Source organism: Oikopleura dioica, chromosome XSR, assembly GCF_907165135.1.
Source record: "Oikopleura dioica chromosome XSR, OKI2018_I68_1.0, whole genome shotgun sequence".
Lineage (NCBI taxonomy): Eukaryota > Metazoa > Chordata > Appendicularia > Copelata > Oikopleuridae > Oikopleura > Oikopleura dioica.
Window position 1 is genome coordinate 8602487 of NC_137294.1, and position 19111 is coordinate 8621597.

General features: G+C 42.8%; 4 protein-coding genes and 1 long non-coding RNA gene across 5 annotated transcripts; 1 reads left to right on the top strand and 4 right to left on the bottom strand.

Moving 5' to 3' along the window:
• Positions 1–4363: 4363 nt before the first annotated feature.
• On the bottom strand, positions 4364–6061 carry LOC145709877 (acetyl-CoA acetyltransferase, mitochondrial-like). The gene is made up of 3 exons (XM_081787580.1): positions 5922–6061; positions 5039–5881; positions 4364–4995 (listed from the first exon to the last, which is right to left on the bottom strand). Exons 1-3 carry the CDS (start codon positions 6013–6015, stop codon positions 4775–4777), a joined length of 1158 nt encoding a protein of 385 aa, XP_081643706.1. The 5' UTR covers positions 6016–6061; the 3' UTR covers positions 4364–4774.
• A 549-nt stretch (positions 6062–6610) lies between these two features.
• On the bottom strand, positions 6611–7964 carry LOC145709879 (UPF0415 protein C7orf25 homolog). Its single transcript, XM_081787581.1, has 3 exons — positions 7788–7964; positions 7396–7747; positions 6611–7352 (listed from the first exon to the last, which is right to left on the bottom strand). The coding sequence occupies exons 1-3, from the start codon at positions 7922–7924 to the stop codon at positions 7062–7064; spliced, it is 780 nt and encodes a 259-aa protein (XP_081643707.1). The 5' UTR covers positions 7925–7964; the 3' UTR covers positions 6611–7061.
• On the bottom strand, positions 7965–9497 carry LOC145709881 (thioredoxin domain-containing protein 12-like). The gene is made up of 4 exons (XM_081787583.1): positions 9353–9497; positions 8362–8511; positions 8246–8318; positions 7965–8198 (listed from the first exon to the last, which is right to left on the bottom strand). Exons 1-4 carry the CDS (start codon positions 9370–9372, stop codon positions 8121–8123), a joined length of 321 nt encoding a protein of 106 aa, XP_081643709.1. The 5' UTR covers positions 9373–9497; the 3' UTR covers positions 7965–8120.
• Positions 9498–9568: 71 nt separating this feature from the next.
• On the bottom strand, positions 9569–11853 carry LOC145709876 (phosphoglucomutase-1-like). The gene is made up of 6 exons (XM_081787579.1): positions 11655–11853; positions 11406–11550; positions 10387–11232; positions 10117–10343; positions 9924–10075; positions 9569–9878 (listed from the first exon to the last, which is right to left on the bottom strand). Exons 1-6 carry the CDS (start codon positions 11772–11774, stop codon positions 9698–9700), a joined length of 1671 nt encoding a protein of 556 aa, XP_081643705.1. The 5' UTR covers positions 11775–11853; the 3' UTR covers positions 9569–9697.
• Positions 11854–16220: 4367 nt separating this feature from the next.
• On the top strand, positions 16221–17526 carry LOC145708620 (uncharacterized). The gene is made up of 4 exons (XR_014134844.1): positions 16221–16385; positions 16820–17045; positions 17089–17314; positions 17391–17526. It is a non-coding gene; the product is annotated as an uncharacterized LOC145708620 (long non-coding RNA).
• Positions 17527–19111: the final 1585 nt, after the last annotated feature.

The window sequence follows — 19111 nt, forward strand, 5'->3', positions numbered from 1 at the left end:
CGGGTCTTCCCTAGAACATGACTGTATATCGAGGTTTTGAAATGTCCAGCTTACCTGGTTTTGGGAGGGCTGGATCATGTGTTCAACTACCATGGGTTGACTCGTTCCGGGCTCAGGTTCGTTTATGTTATCTCGTAGATCCATAAAAAGATCAAAAAAGTGTTCTTTGAGAGCAAGTCGTGCATCCCAATCGCCTTCAAGAACCATGCGGCAGTATGCGTCTCCAAAAGGTTCGTTCAGAAATACAGTTTGTTTCCCAAGCGAAAATCGATTATTTAAAGCGCCGAGGGTCGTCATCGCATTGCGCTCCCCATTCTCTTCTTCGTTTCCTTGCTTAATTGCAATAATGAAGAACTTCAACGCTTCCTGGATCTGGCGGTATGAGAGCTTGCTATACTGGCAGAGATACGCATAAATAAACTTAATTAAAAGCGGCAAGTCTCCGAAGGCGATATCATACTTGAATCTTCTCTTAGGTTCAATCGGGTGTCGTTCGTTGTAGACAGGCAGATAGACCAGACGGAGAAGATTTTCAAATGCATCACACGCATTCTCATCGTCCTTATGGGCATGGTAGATAGTAAGAAGCTTTGCACACAATTGAGGTCCAACTACAGGGTAGGTAGTTACTCTCGCTAGTGCAGGCCCGAGTTTCTTAGAAACATGCCTTGTGCTCTCGACTTTGCCCACATCACTGATCAGATATCGTGGACATTTTTCTACTGGCGCGAAGAGGTCATCGACTTCCTTGTAAAGCACGTCGCGGGGCAAATTGAACAGGGCACCAGATGCCATAAGCATCGCATTTGGATGAATGCATGATGAATTTTCGTCAATATTAAAAATCATTGACGAGAGCGGCACAAATAGGTCCGAATTCTGTGAAAGTCCGAGGATGGACACCAATGTGCTGGCGTATCTGGCCATGCAGGTTCCCATAAATGGAATCCATCTTGGGTCATCATCATGATCTTTGTAATGTTTTCGCTTCCATACTGTCCTTATCCTTACATCCATCATCCCCTTCTCCACAAGCGTTTTGCTCATCACGTCTAGAATTTTCGACTCAGCTGTCTTCAGGAGAGACGGAAAAAATTCCAGGATCTTTAAACAACCTGCTGCTGCCGTCGTGTGTCTTATAAATGGCTTGTGGCCGACTTCAATTTCGACCGGGTTCGCATCGGATGCAATGATAGCTTCCAATATATTTATGAACATGTCTTCGCCAGCGATTGGTAAAAGTTTCAAAAGGACCTTCTTCACGTATTTGCGGTCGCTTTGAAGTTCATCGACGTAACATGCAATCGAAACTACTTCGTTCCATAAAGATGGGTCGAAAGAGATGAAGTTTTCCAGAAAATTCCACTTGATAGATCGCAAGTATTTGTCGACATCTTCGAGATGGAAATGATATATAAGTCTCCATATTCGAGGATCGGTGAATCTTCTGTTATTCTTGAACGGTAAAAAAAGCAGCTGTAAAATAGTTTTTGATAGTTTAAGGCGTTTATTTTCGGGTTTTGATAGGTCGAATAGTGACATGAACTCGTAAATTTTTCCAAGCAATCTTTCGAAGTGGATAAAGTCAGCTTTTGTCCATTTTTTCGGCTCTCGAATCTGAGGAACAGAAGCAATCGGGAAGTCGAGCACAGTTTCGAACAGGGATGAAATTATCTCAACTTCTTTATCAGAAGCTTGTTTTGGCAGAGCCTTGCACGGAATATAGATCGTTCCTTCGATTCCAGCCTTCAATCTGTACGGGAGTGCAACTTGGATAACTTCGTCTGAGTGGCAAAAATTGCACAGAATGGCTTCCGCGAAGAGAAAAGTCAGATGCCTAGTTCCGGAGAAATTGAATGTAGTCTGTAGTAAGTTACGGAGAGCCTGTAGAATTGTATCTGGTAAGTTGATAGGGTCTTTCCGATGAAGGAGGAAATTCGCCAGCTTTTGAATTCCAAGGGCGAAGAGAGACGATTGTTCATACAAAAAAGTCCTGATTTTCCGTATAAGAGAGAAAATATCGTTCGGTAGCTTCTGATTCTTCTCCAACGATTCTTTTGCAGCTTTGATAGCAACACTTAAATTATTGCATTCGAAAATAGCTTCGTGTCCGCGAAGTTGAGTGAAAATCAAGAGGATGGATTCACCGAGCTTGCCCTCGAAGGTGTTATCGTTCCTCTTCATAAGAAGGAAGTTGAGCAGATTAGCACAAGCAGTGAAATGGAGGTTGCTAAATTTGTCCGGAACGTATAAGTTAACAAGCGAGTTTGAGAGTAGTTTTGCGTTCGTAGGGTCGGGAGTTGTTTCTGGAGCGAGGTACATAAGCTGGCTTATGAATTTTTCAAAGAAGGATATCATCAAGGAATCGTCGCGGATAAACTCGAAGCAAGCATTTAGGAATGACAGGAATGTATTGGAATCAAGAGACTTCGTCGAAAGGCCAAATAGTAATCCCGAGACGGCGACAGTGATGAGTGATTTTGCGTTACCTAGTTTGGACGAAAGAATCTCTGTCAAAAGTTGAAACCAAGTAGAAATGTCATGCGCGCAGCCTTTCTCTTGTTGCAGGAGTTCCTTCTGGAATATTTCTAACATTTGGAAGATGGTTGAGGGTAACGCAGGAGAGTGATTTTCTCGAGCAAGCTTAATCACATCGAAGACGAGCTTGATTGTGTCGTTGAAATACGGTTTGCCCTCCGCATACTTCGCAGCAACAAGTTTTTCGTGTGCTGGATGCATTTTTTTTCTAGTAGACTCACGAAAACAGTAGCCAGGCGCATCATTTTCTTTGTTCTCTTCTTTCATGTCAATATCGTACTCGTGCTGCCCCATGTTCGCGCCGAGAAGATTGAAATTCTGCTTTTCGTCGAGCACTCTAACGCAGGAAAGCGCGTGTCGAAAGAAGCCGAAAACGTGGTCTTTCGCGTATTTCGTATGCGCAATTTTCTCAGCGCATAGGATTAATCGACCGACTCCGAGTAGGTCCGACTCCGATAAATCCAACATATAGGCAACTGTCGATGATGAATGGTCGAGAAGTTTTCCAATACTGTGCACCAAGGTAATATTTTTAATCGACTGTTGTTTGTCCCAATGGATACGTGTTCGCGCCAGGATTCTCAAAAGCACCTTGCATACTCGTTCAGCCTGGAAGTTAAAAATTACAACGAGGTCTTCTCTTCCGATTGACGATGGGGGAAATTGGGGCATGCAATCGCGTAAGACGTCAGATTGAGTCGAATGAAACGAAGAATCGAAGGAGGTCTCTCCTTCGTACTCATCTTGATTCTTTGTTCTAGGCTCGCGCTTTCGGCCAACTTTGAATCGATAACCGTGGCGGTCGGTGAACGCTGACTTTCGGATCTCATTGATGGTTGGAAATTGGTCAATGTCGCCTTCGGGACTCTCGAGGAGCCACCATATCTTCGTAAAAGTGCCTCTGAGGATCGAGTTATCTCCATTTCGGAAATCATCGCTGATCTCCGTGAAATTATCAGACAGCGTCTCTGCAAACCGAAGCAATTCTACATTGTCCTTAGCGCTCAAGAAGTAAATCCAGCTGGTTATGAAGTCGACGAACATATTCTCCAAAAGCGCGTATTCATGTCCATAATTGTCTTTATGCCAATAAGTGATCATGAGTATGGTATTCTTTAACAGCTGTCGGACGAGAGCGGTTATTTGACGGCTGCGATGTACATAAATATCTACGGATTGGTCCCAATCCTGCGACATTGGCTCAGATTTCGCCGAGAAATCGGACATTCTACTGCAAACAGTTGGAGGTACATCCCTCTTCTCCGTTCCCATCGCCGTGTAAATCTCCCCTCTATCCATTGAAATAATATTCTGCAAGTAAACCTTCATGTAACGTAAAACCGCTTAAAATTGATTACTATTGAGAAATTTTAATACAACGAACCGGCATATGTAGTCCGTGTATAGAGGATTTGATTGCGAGCGTACTCCTTACTTCCAGGCTTCAGTTTGTTAATAATTCCACGCTCCTGGAGATATCCAGCACATGTCACTCGCAGAACGTAACGCGAAAACCTTTTCCAAAGCAGTGTAGTCCTCAGCACAGGGTCGATTTGGAACTGACTATCCAGCACGTCTATAAAATCCTTTTGATCCACGCTCTCTTGAGTCGACCTCTCGTCCGACCTTGAGCGATTGTTGGGCGATGATGGAGCAGTGCGTTGCTGACCCATATCTTCATCTTGAATCCTCGAGATCGCATGGGGCATAAGATGTTTCTTCCTGAACATGCCAGTGTTCAGGAAGGGACCAGCCGATTCCAATTCTATAATTATAGTGAATAATACTTGCGCATATTTGAAAATAATTTAGTAATATAGACAGATAGGCAGTTGGAAATTCTCTTTGAAGAAACACATCCAAAATAGAGTCAGACTGGAATAAAAAATTCGACGGATGACTTTTATCTATTTCGACCAATAAAACCCTTGCCGGTGATTTCTCTGTAGCCAATGAGGATCGACATCAATGATTTCAGATGGCAGAGGATTTTTCTGTGATTGACAATCCGTGAGGCCCTGTACAGTACAGGCTGTACTGTGTTGAGCGAGCTACCAGCCTAAAATAAAGAGGCGCAAGCGAGCGCCTGCGAGAATTAAAATCGTATTTCAAGCTTTTTCTTTAGAATTTTTCTTTTAGAAATAAATTTCCAGCGTATGAAATCAGTGAAGTTTATTGAATCAAGTTGAACGAAAATATCATTTTCGAATAGATAATTGGAAAAATTGAACTTAAATTAAATTCCTTGAAGAACTATGGCTCCTCCTCCACCGCCGCCGTTGCAAATTGCCGCAATGCCAAATTCGCCAGGCTTAAGCCTCATTGCCAAGCGTGCTGTGATTCGTGCGCCAGAACAGCCAAAAGGATGACCAAGCGAAATTGCACCTCCGAATGGATTCATCTTTTCACGAGGGACATTGAACGCTCTTTCCACGGCGATAACCACGGATGCAAAGGCTTAATATAATTTAAACCAGTTTCGAATTCTACAAAGGGAAACCTTCATTGATCTCCCAGTGGTCAATTTGGTTTGCAGTAAGGTTATACTTCTTGAGAGCCTTTTCAATCGCGAAGTTGACTGCTTCAGTAAAATTGAATGGCTCCGTCGCTGCATCTGCGTGGCCCACGATTTGAGCGACAGGGTTAAATGAATTTTCGAGAACAGCGGCTTCTGATGAGAGTAAAAGTGCGCAAGCGCCATCTCCCAATTTTGACGTGTTTCCAGCGGTAATTGAGGCAACCTCCGGTTTATCAAAGATTGCTCGGATCGCAGAGAAGTCTTGCGGCAATTTTTCGAATTCCTCGTCACGAGAAATCGTTTTGCCGTTGACTTCGATAGGAGAAACTTCAGACAAACATCCGTTAGCCCATGCTTCTTTTGCTCGTTTGTAACTCATTGAAGCGTACTCGTCTTGCTCATCCCTAGTGATGTTCAGTTTTTGAACAATTTTCTCGGCGCAAGTTCCCATGTGCATGCCAGTAAATGAGTCAGTTAGCCCATCGTTGTTGATGAGATCGATCATTCTATCGCCTCCATATGTGGGTTCTCTACGACTCACTGCAAAGGGAACAGATGACATTGATTCTTGCCCACCGGAAAGAACTAACTCGTTGTGCCCGGCAATGATTGTGTCGTAACCTAATTGAATAGCTTTCATTCCGGATGCGCAGACCTTGTTCACTGTAGTGCAAGGGGTTCTGTTGCAAATTCCAGCATTCAAGGCTGCTTGTCTTGCTGGTGCTTGTCCTATGCCACCTTGGAGAACGTTTCCAAAGAAGACTTCATCTATTTGGGTCGGGGCTACTCTTGTCCTTGCCAGAAGTCCTTTTATCGCCAAAGAGCCTTAATTTGCAATAGAAACTGATGGTTTTCCTCATTTTACCTAGTTCTGGAGCCGAAAGGGTCTTCAAACGTCCCTGAAAAGATCCAAGTGGAGTGCGGTTGGCGGCCACAATAAAGACGCTTCTTTTACTCATCTTTCTGAACTGAACCCATGTTGGAGAAGGCTGGAAAAATGAAATTTGTACAATCAGGCGGTAAATATTTGGGCAAAGTAGTCGATATCAAAATCAGAACTGAGAGAGTCACGTGAAAGTAAAACAGCAGCGGGCTCTTTCTGCTCGCTCAATGCGCGTGGTCGATGCTCTTTGACGGAGACGAATACATCTTGTTGTTTCGCCGCGCGAATGAAGCCCGTGTTGCTCGACACTGTAATTGCTTTGTGCGTTTCTCCAGTGCCAAACGCGATTTTTGCTCGATCGGAAATCCTAGCTGAGCTTGGAAGCGAAGCGATGCGCTCAGATATTTCATCTTCAACTACGTTTACATATTCTTTGAGCCCGGCTGCTCTATTCTTCTCCTTGGGTCCAGCGATCAGTGAGATTATGCGATCGAACTCCTCCATTGCCGTTTTTGAAGAAATGATTTCTTTGTCGCGGATAAAATCTATAATTGGTTGTAGGCGGTCAATAGGAGATTTATCTCCCAGTTCGTATTTTGACGAAATAGGAGATTTATCTCCCAGTTCGTACTTTTGCGAAATAGGAGATTTTTTTCTCCCATTGACCGCGGTCAAGAATCTTTGAACTGGGAGATATTTTTTCCTGCGACAGGGGTCGTCCAGTGCCCCTTACCTGGGGGCTCCGCCCCCTAGGTCCTAAGATGCCGGGGTCTAGTCTAGGGTTACTTAGGGTTACCTTCAGTAACCCTAACTAACCCTAGCCTATCCCCCTCGGGTGAGGTTGTTCCGTCATTTTGCCCAGTGCCCCTAACACTAACCTCAATTTTAGAAAGATAAATACTTACAAAAAAGGAATTAGGTGCTTCTTGATTATATTCTGATAAAAATTTTCTCATGCCTCGAAATCTCCCAGGTAGAAAAAATCTCCTATTTACCACAATTTGCGAAAAAACGAACTAGGAGAAAAAAAAATCTCCTATTTCGTAAAAGCACGAACTAGGAGATAAATCTCCTATTTCGCCAAAAAACGAACTGGGAGATAAATCTCCTATTGACCGCATATCACCCTATAATTTCGGGGAGGACGCGCTTTTCTCGCTCGTCGATCGCCATCTGATCGAGGTGAATAAGAAACTTGGATTCCTCGCAGCGGAACTCGTAATTCGCAAAGCCGTTCGACAAGTTAGAGACTAGCGTTATCATCGTGCATGTGTCTAAATTCACTTTCAGCGAGCTCTGTCGAGGAAGCATTTCTTCGAAACTATCTTCGTCGGATGATTCGTCCGCTATTTCAAATTCAAGAAAAGGCTCTACATCTCCGTATACAAGAATTCCGTACTGCTCTAGTTTTTTCTTTAAAGAAATTAAATGCCGGGCTTTATCAAGAGCAGAATACCTTGATCTTGAGAGGAACGACATCGTGAAAGTAGAACTCAATTTTTGGCGGAAGAAACTCGTGATTGACATTTGCACCCATTAGCATCTTCCTCGCAGTGGCAACTATTATGTCTTCGCCATCCATGTACTTTTGAATGAGGGCTTTTCCCTTTCGTGAGCAGGACTTGATCCATGAACTTGAAGTGACAATGTCAATCTGTATCTTTTCCCCGTCGCCAAGTTTTGCTGAGTAGAAAATCTTCGTTACATCTTCTATTCTTTTCATTGCCAGTTCATAAATCGCCTCTAAGGACTTTAAATTCGACGACACCAGATGCTGTGGATTCAGCTTACTATTACCTATAAGCGACCTTTAAAAATTTCTGAATCATGTAGCTATTTGACGAGTACCTCAGAAACTTGACTTCTGAATGCACTTTATTTTCAAATTTCTTTGACCCTTCGATGTGACATAGATTTTCCCTGACGTTTTCCAGCAGTCTGCATCCCTTTTCTACGTGATCAAGAAGTTCTTGATCAACGGACATTCTCGAAAGGCAATCTTAGAGTATAACTTTCTATTTCCTCGATAAGAAACTCGTTTATAAGGCAATTGGGAATTAAACTATTGCACAGAAAATATAACACCATTAGGAGGGATCTAAGAGGGGCGATCTTGTTATCACAGATCACAATGAGCAAGAGAGTGAGTAGGTCTACTGTTCTGGATCTAGCAGTTAAAGATTAAAGCTCTTCGTGCTTGAAGTCCTTAGAGACGGCGGCCATCGACTTGACGATTCCGGCGGTGGAGGGGTAGTAGTACTTGTATTTGTTTTATTAGTTCGTTTTCCCTAATCGAATCAACGTACCTTGTACTTCTCATTTCCCCCAACATTAATCTTGTCCTTCATAACATTTCCATCGGTGTCCAAAAACAGAATTCTAAAACAATCAGCAAAACAATCAGCATGGTCTGTGGAAATACCTGGGAATGTAGCCGCCATCAGGGGTGTATTGCTCTCCTTTTGGCTCATCGTCATCAAGAGCATTAACCATATTGAAATTGCTTGAAAGCTTTTCAATTTCTTTGTCTCCGGCAAACTTGGGCTTGAGCTGTTTGCAGGCCCCGCACCAACTGAAAATATAGATAACTAAATTAGTTAAATAGTTAAAAAAAGTAGTTGTTGGTAGGACGATAATGTTTTCATGTTCTGGTTTCGTAAAGAATCGCTGATTCTCTAGAATCTAAGTTTTTATCAGACCGATTTCGACTATTTGTCAGTTACTTTCAAACCACTTTAGGAGTAGTTGGGTCCGATGAGCTCATATTTACAGGTATTTACTTATTGTTGAATATTGAAAACCATTTTAAGGAATAGTCCGATCCTAGAAAATGTGGAAATGGACTCAACTGAATCTCTATCCAGAGAAGAAGAAGGAAACTTCCTTGAAAGAGGACGTTCATCAAATGAGAGCAATAGTTGCTCACGTTCGTACTGCTTTATGACAACTGCTTTACTTGCTTTTACTGCTTTAAAACAACAAAATAAATCTACTAAGAACTTAATCTTGGAGGAGATTTATATTAACAGTCAGGGCTTCTGATTTCAGTATTTTTGGCCATTTGCGTCATAAACAACGAAATTGCGAGCCTTGACTGTATGTGTTCGTGTTGGTTTGAAACAAGGACTCAAATGCTAGATAAATGTGTAAACGAAGTTAATTGTGCTAAGTTGTTCTTCGAACTTCGAAATGATATTTTGATCGCAAGGCCTGGAAAATCTCAGTCGAATGAACTGCCGATTAATCAACATCGAGAGCTACTTTGACAATTATTGCTAATCCTAGCATGAAAGTAGCACACTCGGTCAAAGCGGGTGACAAATTTTCGGTGCAACAGTCCTCGTTCTGGGCAGTGATAATCCTCATTTTTCGGGCAATATAATTAGAAATTCTAATTCTGCGTGTCTAGAGACCTTTTATGAATCACGAGCATTGTTGCCTTGCCATTCGTCTTGGAAGCTTCTTTCGCCTCATCTAGCGTAACCCAGTCAATGTTATCATTCCATCCATGACTGTCAGCAGCGAGTGCAGCTCCGAGAAAGATGCTCCAAAACTTCATTCTGCGGAGAAACTTTTTAGTGGGCGTTTACTGCTGATTATCCTTTTTGTGTTATGGCAACAGAACAAAGTTCTACAGAAAATAGGTGTATTTGGCATGATGGTGATGATAATAATGATAATTGTATCCTAGAACAGAAAATAAGAGTTAGCGTTGATTTTCTTGGTGAGAAGGCGCATTATTGCTTCCGAGTGACGTCTTATGTGATAACGGTTGGCTCCTCACGGCCAGTGAACTCTTTGAGCTGTGAAATGTTGAGCGCGATTTCTACGATCGCCTTGAGCACATCTTGCGGGTTGCCGGAGATGTTGCCAGTTGGCCCCTCGTAGGAATCGCAATAGAGTCGGATCGTGGCACCCGAGGAACCCGTGCCAGAGAGCCTAGCGAAACGAATGGTTATGGTAGAAAAAATGACGAAGGCTTACCTGAAAACGAGTCGGGAACCATCTTCGAAGTGAAAGCGGATGCCCTGTTTCTTTGAGACTGATCCATCCACTGGGTCCGTGTATTCAAAATTGTCGTTTTCAACGAGCTTAAATGTTTTGCCGGCCGCGCTGAATTCTTTTCCGACAAGTTCCTAAAAAAGGGTCTACAGGTGCTTTTTGACGAACGCCGTACCTGGGAAACAATCAATTTGTTCAAATGATCCACCATCTTGTTTGCTCCCTCACTTTCACAAGCTTCATAGTCGTATCTCGTGAAGTAGTTTCGTCCATATTCTTCCCAGTGGGCTCGAAGAATCTCTTCCACAGATTGTTTGCGCCCGGCCAGAATTGAAAGCCAACAGAGGATAGCCCAGACGCCGTCTTTTTCTCTTACGTGATCAGATCCGGTTCCAAAAGATTCTGAATACGAAATTTGAGAAAGTTATTAGCTTTAATAAAGTACCTTCGCCGCAAATGCTGATTTTGCCCGCATCCATGAGGTTTCCAAAGAATTTCCATCCAGTAGGAGTGACGTAGCAAGGAATACCCAATTTTTTGGCAACGAGGTCGACAGCACCTGAAGTCGGCATCGATCTAGCTACACCAGAGAGCCCTTGCTTCAAGTAAGGAATGTGAGAAGCGTTGGCCGCAATGACGGCCAAGCTATCGCAAGGAGTAACGAAGAAAGCATTTCGACCAAGTACCATGTTTCGATCTCCGTCGCCGTCGAAGGCAGCCCCAAAGTCCTGGTCACCGTTGCGCATCGACATAATCAAGTGCTGCGCCCATTTGAGATTAGGGTCGGGATGGAGCCCACCGAAGTCGGGCTTGGGAATATTGTTCGAAACGGACTCTGGGCTGAGAGCGAGTTCTTTCTGCAGACGCGTGCAATAAGGGCCAGTTACTCCGTTCATCGAGTCCAGGATGATCTCTTTCTGGCTGACTTGGAGGAATGTCTTGATCGCCTCGAAATCGAAAAGCTCCTTCATCAGCGAAAAGTACTCCTCTGTACAGTCGACTACCTCCACATCGAAAGGAGTTCCATCCACTTCGAATGTCTTCGTGCCGATCTCGTCCAAGTTCACTTCGAGTCCTTCATTCACAGATTTGAATTCGACGATGGATTTCGAGATTTCGTAGATTTTGTCGGTGACACCTGAAGGAGCGGGGCCTCCGTTGGCGCAATTGAACTTGATGCCGAAGTCGGCGTCGATTCCACCTGGATTGTGCGAAGCAGTCAGCAAAATGCCGCCAAGAGCTTTCTTCGATCGAACGATTGCGGATAGGGCTGGTGTACTCAGAATGCCGCCTTTATTGAAAATTAGAAGATTTGTTATAAATTACTTAGTTTAATTATTAGATTCTAATAGACAAATAATCAAGCGTTTGCTCAGATTTTGATAGTTATGCAACTCGCATGAACAAAAAATATTGTCATCTGCTGTGATTATATAAGCGTGATTATGCAAGAATCAAAAGTACCTTGGCCAATAATCAGCTTTCGGACGCGATTTCCAGCGGCAATTTGGATAATTTTCTGGACGGCTTCTCGGAGAAAGTAGCGGCCATCGCCTCCCACCACAAGAACGGAGCCAACGACTTCATCTCCGATCGAAGAAAGGATACTCTATAACTCGAAGTTAGCTAAGAAGTCCGAAGCGAAAGTCTATAATAAAGTTTAAGGGATTATTTAAGCCTTCGCGCAACTGTTCAGTAATGAAAAGGAAATACCTGGATGAAGTTTTCTGTATAATATTTGTTCTCCAAGAAGCGGCGCGTCGGCTTTCTGAGTCCACTGGTGCCTGGCTTCTGGTCTTCGTAGGGCTCTGTGACAACAAACTCGGGCTTCATCTCTAGAATATGAGCTTCGGACTGGTGTCTCCGAAGCTGCCGCTTAGGCTCTTGATTCAAGCTGTAGGAAGCGTCGCGGGATTGGGCGAAGTTGTCCTATCCGAGCTGGAGGCGCAGCGCTCAAATCGGCGCCAGACGCTGACCCTTCATTCGACCAATTTTCAAACACCCGAAAACGCACCGTAAATATAGCAACAATTCCTTCAGGCAGATTTTATAAAAAAACGTTCCTCATCTCAACTAATCCACTTTTTACCTGTTCTATGTTCTCTTCTTTATTGAAGGAATAATTCTTGAGCTGATATAGAAAAATATAAAAACTTCCTATTTTTCCTCTAGGAAGAAATCACCAGATTTTTTGCCTTTTCTCCCTCCTTATCACAGGAAGCGCTCCGAGAAGCTATGAGTCAAGGTTGTGCCCAACTTCCAATAACGATGGAAGTGTTCCGGAGAACATTTGCGGACGGTTGGGGGGGGGGTTGCATGCATTTACTTGAGTAGATTTCAATATCGCGATTTCCGGTTCTGGTTTGCCTTCGTCGGCTGTGCTCACTTTATCCGGTTATTCTGAATTCTGGATCGTTTGAGTCTCGTCTCAAGAACGCGAATCCCAGTATTGAACTCGGGACCCTGCGATTCAAGCGCTGGCAGCATGACCAACGGGCCACGACCGGCCGGTTGCAAACCAAAAAACGCAGCGTTTAATCGATGCGAATCTCGGCATTCGCCTTATCAACTTAGCGCCATCAATTACTCTTTGCTCGCTTCGATTTTTCTGGCGTCTCAGCAAGATTATCTTACTAGTTGCAAACTAACTAGAAATGTCGGCGCGTTAGTTGTGAGCCTAAAAATAGAATTCGCAAACATTGCGCCCGAGGCGCTGCTCAGCTGGTGGCGCCCTTCTGCTCCCCGACGGCAAGTAAAAATTTCTTATTACCGACATATTAGAACACGGACAAAAACAACTTTTCAATCTCCGCCAGCAAAGAAACAGAAGTTTGACAAATCATCCCCTTGAGATGAATTCAACAACGGGTTTGGATCCGCCGGAGCTTCAAGCTTCAGATAAACGCCAAAATGTCACTGCTACCAATGAAGGCGAGAAAGAGAATGACTGCTTGACTACTGACTATTCCCAGATTGATAATCTTACGAAAGCGACTGCAAAGGCGACTCTCTTTGGCTACGTCAACCGAAAGCGCAAGCGCTGCTCAATCCTCCCAGACACTGATCCCCGAAAGAAAGTGCGATTCGACATTCAGACACGACTCTTTGCCGCTCGAGCAACTGAGAGAGATAACGAAAACACAGAATTGGAGTCCCTTATCCAGCAATTCAAAGAAACATCATTTTAGCTTTCTGCCCACTCGTCCTGAACTGCCTCCAAATTTGCTGGAATAGATACGAATTTCTTCCAATAAAAATCAAATCGCATATTTTCCTCGTTGTTGTCCATTTTAGTCATGATGATATTTCAGCAATACAATCAATATTTTATTTGTATATTCGTAAACAGGCAGAAAAATCAGACAAGTCATGTGCATATCCAAACCGCAATGGCCTCTACTTCGAATTTAGTGCACCCTAGAAAGTGGCACCAGCCTTATTATTATTATAAGGGGATGGAGGGCCAATATAAGCAAGAAAAGATCAGGGATTTAACAATTTAATAATAATGACGTCCGGAGAACAACGGATTATCATCCAATAAAGGACATGTTATGCGATAGGCATTTCAGTTATACCTAAAAATATTTTCCTTCATTTGGTTATTTACTGATGAGTTATTTTACTGATGATTTATTCAATTAGCCTCTATAGCGGGAAAATTACCAAGGTATCAATTTTACTAACAAGTTGTTTTCATCCACATGTCGCTCGTGTTATCAATTAAAAAATAGTACTCGCGATAAAAAAGCTCGTTTTTCAGATAGTTTTTGATTACAATAAAGAACAGCTGTTTTTCCACCTTGAAGAGACAAGTTGTATGGAAAAAACATCGTGTTAATAAAATTAACTCAATATAAACGATGGAGATGAGTTGATCAAAACGACATTGTTAATGACAGATAATTGCGAGTGGTCGCCTCTCGCCCAGATCGCCTTCTGCCCAGATCGCCTCCTGCCCAAGATCGCCTCTCGCCCAACTTGGGCAAGAGGCGATCTGGGCCAGAGGCGATCTTGGGCGAGAGGCGATGAGAAATTATTTTCAATGAAAACTTTAAATGACTTGGGCTAGAGGCGATCTTGGGCAGGAGGCGATCACTTTAAACTAATTCCATTAGCCATCACGTGGACTGATTTTTTTTCATTCAACCTCTCAAGAAGACGATTTTTCCTCAACTAAAGTCGAAAACACCTCCAAAATAGAACGAACCGATATTGAATCATGCAAAAGTCATGAGAAACCTTCTTTCCGATCAACACAGGGATTAGCGCCCTATTTCCTGCTCTTTCCAGTTTTGATTAGTGATTCGATTATCACTTGAACTCTTCTGAATTTTCATATTCTGAAATAACCAGGTAATGAAGCTACCGGATACTTTTGAGTTCGCTGGGTTGATGTTCAATACCACAACAACGAGCCAATTTGAAAGAAAGGGGAATGACGGTCTGTTAGAAACTCTCGATTTTCAATTCAAGTCGAATAAATTCTACACTTCTTGACGAAACGATCCTCAAGATAAAACGCTTGACAACAGCCACCAGTTTTGAATCCGTCATTATTTATAAATAAATATTAATATTATAAATATTATTATAAATATATTATTGATAATCAATTCATAACTCTTGTTATCTTTTAAATAAAAGTTATTTTTGAATGCAGTCCGTGCAGTCTTCTTTGATGAGAGCGCATCGCAAACAAAACTGGAAAGAGCAGGAAATAGAGCGCTAATCCCTGTTTTGATCGGAAAGAAGGTTTCTCATGACTTTTGCATGATTCAATATCGGTTCGTTCTATTTTGGAGGTGTTTTCGACTTTAGTTGAGGAAAAATCGTCTTCTTGAGAGGTTGAATGAAAAAAAAAATCAGTCCACGTGATGGCAGAGGAAGTTTAATGGAATTAGTTTAAAGTGATCGCCTCCTGCCCAAGATCGCCTTTCGCCCAAGTCTTTGATAGTTTGCTATGAAAATAATTTCACATCGCCTCTGGCCCAAGATCGCCTCTTGCCCAAGTTGGGCGGGAGGCGATCTGGGCAGGAGGCGATCTGGGCAGAAGGCGATCTGGATGAGAGGCGACCACTCGATAATTGCAATTGAATTTCAGAAATGATCTGAGAAAGAACTTCTCACTGAGAAGCTCCTGCGCCTGTTGAAAATGAAAGAATCTACCCTTCTCTTTAATAAATATAATGAAAAATTTTTTTGTTGTTAACCTCCGGAAACCTCTTCTTTTAGGATTATCATAAAAAATGATTACTAGTGATTACTTTCTCTGCAAAGTGCAATATAAAAATTCTAAATTTATCACTCGGTTTATACTCACAATAGGCAGGCTTCGGACATAAAAATTCATCACCACGATCAACTCATCATGGCGAGACGAGACTAAACTCATTCGAAAGCTCTTGAAAAGGACTTTCATACGGGCGTTTGAAAAATGTTTCCAATTTCCCGGTTACGAGTTATTTTCTAATTTTGCCGATAGGGTCAGATAACTGGAAACAGGGAGGATATTCATTCATTTACCTATATCATATGGGCCGTATGAAAGCCCTTTTCAAGAACTTTCGAATAGACCTACTCTTGTCTCGGTGCGAGGATTGTAAAATTCGTTTTTTACGTCCGAGGCTTTACAATAGGGATTATTTCGCCTTGAAAAATCTAATTTCGAGTATATAGTTCTATTAGCAGAAACGGTCAATAATGCTCCGATTCGAAAAAAACGGAATTTCGATGAAGTGCAATTTTCCCACGTCGATGTTTATCACGTTTCATTCAGTCCAGAGCTCCATTCAGATGTTCCGTTAAGTTTATTTTATGTTTTTGTGGAAGACTCAGCCGAGTGGAGCTAGAGTGTGGCGCTCCACCGCGACAGCGCCACGAAAGCTAGAAAGAGCGCGCTCGATTTAGGTTCTGAAGTGTATCGACTATTTACTCAGAAGAAGAAAACAGAGTTTTTACCCAAGAAGTCCAGAGAAAACATAGAAAACGAGATGACGAACTTGACTGATCAAGAAGTTGTCCAGCAGATGAACCTGCTAAATTGTGGAAGCACCCTGTCTACGTATGAGCTCTGGTGCAGTCTCACCCAGGTAAGCCTTTTTCGGCAGCGCACTCTCTCTAGCATGATCATTTAGACGCACAATCATCAAGCTCACGAGAACCTTCTGAGTGAGATTGAAAGCTTCTACCAGAATCCGTACAGCCAGGGAGGTAACAACAATGCCGCGTTGAACGTGCTGCAAGATTTGCCGATCAATCCACTGCTCGAGCCTGAGCTCGAGGCGAGCCCGATAATGCTCCAAGCAAACCAAACGATAAAAATGGAGCGAAATTGCAACTCACCAAATGAGACAGTCGACTCAGGCCTTTCGGACTGTGGAAGTCCTCGCTGCGCGAGAGGAAGTAGCGCCGGCACAGAAAGCTCACCCTCAGTAACAGAAGGTAATTGGCGAGATTTAAGAAGTCAAATAGTGGCCTGGCTTATCAAAAACAATGAATCGAGTCGATAAGCGAATTGAATATTTTCATTAACTCTAGAACTGACACAAACGTGGTGGGAAGTAGAATCTGATTTTTTCGTTTTCAGTTCAAACATTCAAAGTGAGCTCAGTTTATCCTCAAATAGCGAGTCCGTAGCCGCTGTCTCGTCCATCAACAAAATGTACAATAATTTTCACGTTGTGAATCTCTTCGTTTTTTTGGATCAGTAACATGTTTGGAACTATAATTTCCACGTTGAGCGTAGATATTGAGTTGTTTTTATTCCCCCAATGCCGAGCTGTTCAGGCTCATCCGGACATGCATAGCGCGCAAATAAATCACCCATCAGAAAAAGGCTCCAGAATGACGATGCAATGTTCCTAATGTCTTTTTAGCGGATCTAAACGAGTTCGAAAAGGGAAGCGGAGAAGTCTCGGACGAGGAGGACGATGCATCTGACGAAAACGAACTTGCTTCTGATAAAAGAAAACCCGCAAGCCGAGGACTATTTACACTTCGCTGCAGCTGCAACAACTGAATTCCTACTTTCAAAAGACTCAGTATCTTAGTCTTCCAGAGCGAGCGGATCTCGCTGTGAATCTCGGACTAACTCAGACTCAGGTAGATTGGCGATAAGTTTATCGGTTGATAAAAGACAATTTAGGTGAAAATTTGGTTCCAGAACCGCCGTTCGAAAATGAAGAAAATGATGAAGCAGCGCCCCAACGGAAGTCTTGAAGATGGTGAAGCGTTTGATGAAACACGCGCGTCAAGTGCTCAGCCAAGTCAATTGCCGATTGGAAGCTGCTTTCCCGCTGGAGCACAGTCCTTTTTCCGCTCTAACTCGCAGCCAGCCTTCAACTATCCTCGCGAGCATTCGCAAGATTTCGGTAGCATTACATTCAATGACAAACGGCGTTTCCATTGAACCAACTTTAACCTTCCTTTCTTAATTAGTTTCTTCAGTAAACCGGCTCCAAATGGGTAATGCAAATTGGCAGCGCCTCTCGCAGAATCATTCAAATTGGTGACTTATTGCGTTTTTTCAAAACTCTGACCCTGCTTGTATATAACAACTGCCTGTTTCTGCTTCACCCATTTCAATAAAATGATAAGTTTCAAAAATGGAACATTGATGTTGACTGATTCGTTATTATTGATAAGTTATCAGCATTTTTGTCAGCAACATTGATATTTACGCATAAAACTCTAGACAAATATAATCTACAGCTATTCAAATAAAATTAGCGACCCTAGAATTAACAAAGAGAGCTTCCTAATAAAATCAGCATCAACAGTCAGTAGAGCTAGCATTTTTTAGTGCGAATAAATATTTTTTGCGCATAGCATAACTGCGCAGAATCTCTAAAAAATCCGCTTAGCCGGGTGGCTCAACCCAAATTCATTCAGAGCGAAAGATATTTCTACCGATCTCGCTTTCGGCCGCTGCTAGCTGATTTGTGAGAAATGGAACACACGAAGCTGGATGGAGAGCAAGAGTGAGGGATTTGGTGGTGAAATAACACGGAAACATTGTGCAGCGGCTATTGTAAGCCGGTGTAGCTTGGAGTTAGCCTTGCCGCACACGTTGCTGTTTATTGCTGAATGCTTTCAACGCACGTTGAAATTGCCAAAGTGGCCGGATCCGTCCACCAAAATCTCCAGCGGAATTCGTCAAGAATCTACTCCACGGGCTCTTTCGCCGAAAGATGAGATGTTTGCCCCTTAGATGTAATGCTTCGATTAGGAAATGGGAAAGTTGGCTCGAGATAGTGGAACATCTTCGAATAGCCTGAAAGTTAGAAAAGCACTCTCTTTAGGTAGTCACGTGTCACGTTAGCGGTTTATCGCGGTTTTCGGGCACGAGTGGGATTTTATGGGAATGCTGGCCGGGGAACTCGAATCACCGAATCAGCCCTCGCGTACAGAAAATACGCCTGGTCTGGGACGGTCTTAATCAGCCAAAGCGTCCCAAACCAGGATTATTTTCGCTCTCGCCTCTGGCGCCACTTTCATATTAAAAAGCACCCCCCAGGCGTGCGCCTTTGATCTTTAAATGGCCCGACCGTCCCAAACCAGGCGTATTTTTGACCGTCCCAGACCAGGATTATTTTCTGTATTTAGTATTAAACATTTGAATTAGTTGATATAAATTTCACTATAGAAGTTATTATTTACAAGTTGTGGAAACTCACCCGTTCCTCGGAACAACTGCCTAAATATATTGCTAACAATATTTAAAATAATATTGGGCGATCAATTAGATCTTCAAGCGTGCTCCACGTTTTGATGTCAACATTGAAAACTCGGGAAAAATTAGGTTTGATCAAATGAGCTTTTTGTATTGAAGCAAAACACTGCTCCTATCCAAGGTCTACCGGAAACGACAAAAAATGGAGTGGAGATTGTAAACCAGAATACTAGTGCTGCGTCGGCAAACAATTTTTGTCTTCCAAAAGAATTTCGATTTTGTAATAATAATAACGGTTCAAAGGAAAAACACGCGGGGCTCATTTGATATTCACGTTTCTATTTTGCTCCTGGTTGACTTGTGTTCTCGTATTTCAGAACAAGCAAGAGTCAATAACGCGTTTTGTTTGAATTTCGCTGGAAAAGCAAAAAGGTCGCCAAGGGGAAGTTTACGGGTCAACACTGACCACATCGAATCAGTAAGACTCTCACCACTT

Excerpts from the sequence above, each read along its gene's own strand:
- LOC145709877 (XM_081787580.1), bottom strand. The coding sequence starts at position 6,015 with ATGAGTAAAAGAAGCGTCTTTATTGTGGCCGCCAACCGCACTCCACTT. Across the intron at positions 5,882-5,921 it reads CCTTTCGGCTCCAGAACTAG|GCTCTTTGGCGATAAAAGGA; the intron begins GTAAAATGAGGA and ends TTGCAAATTAAG. Across the intron at positions 4,996-5,038 it reads CCACTGGGAGATCAATGAAG|CCTTTGCATCCGTGGTTATC; the intron begins GTTTCCCTTTGT and ends AATTATATTAAG.
- LOC145709879 (XM_081787581.1), bottom strand. The coding sequence starts at position 7,924 with ATGTCCGTTGATCAAGAACTTCTTGATCACGTAGAAAAGGGATGCAGA. Across the intron at positions 7,748-7,787 it reads TCAGAAGTCAAGTTTCTGAG|GTCGCTTATAGGTAATAGTA; the intron begins GTACTCGTCAAA and ends AAATTTTTAAAG. Across the intron at positions 7,353-7,395 it reads TCGTTCCTCTCAAGATCAAG|AAAAAACTAGAGCAGTACGG; the intron begins GTATTCTGCTCT and ends ATTTCTTTAAAG.
- LOC145709881 (XM_081787583.1), bottom strand. The coding sequence starts at position 9,372 with ATGCTCGTGATTCATAAAAG. Across the intron at positions 8,512-9,352 it reads ATGCTCGTGATTCATAAAAG|TTGGTGCGGGGCCTGCAAAC; the intron begins GTCTCTAGACAC and ends CTATATTTTCAG. Across the intron at positions 8,319-8,361 it reads GATGGCGGCTACATTCCCAG|AATTCTGTTTTTGGACACCG; the intron begins GTATTTCCACAG and ends TGATTGTTTTAG.
- LOC145709876 (XM_081787579.1), bottom strand. The coding sequence starts at position 11,774 with ATGAAGCCCGAGTTTGTTGTCACAGAGCCCTACGAAGACCAGAAGCCA. Across the intron at positions 10,344-10,386 it reads AATCAGCATTTGCGGCGAAG|AATCTTTTGGAACCGGATCT; the intron begins GTACTTTATTAA and ends TTTCGTATTCAG. Across the intron at positions 9,879-9,923 it reads GGTTCCCGACTCGTTTTCAG|GCTCTCTGGCACGGGTTCCT; the intron begins GTAAGCCTTCGT and ends TCGTTTCGCTAG.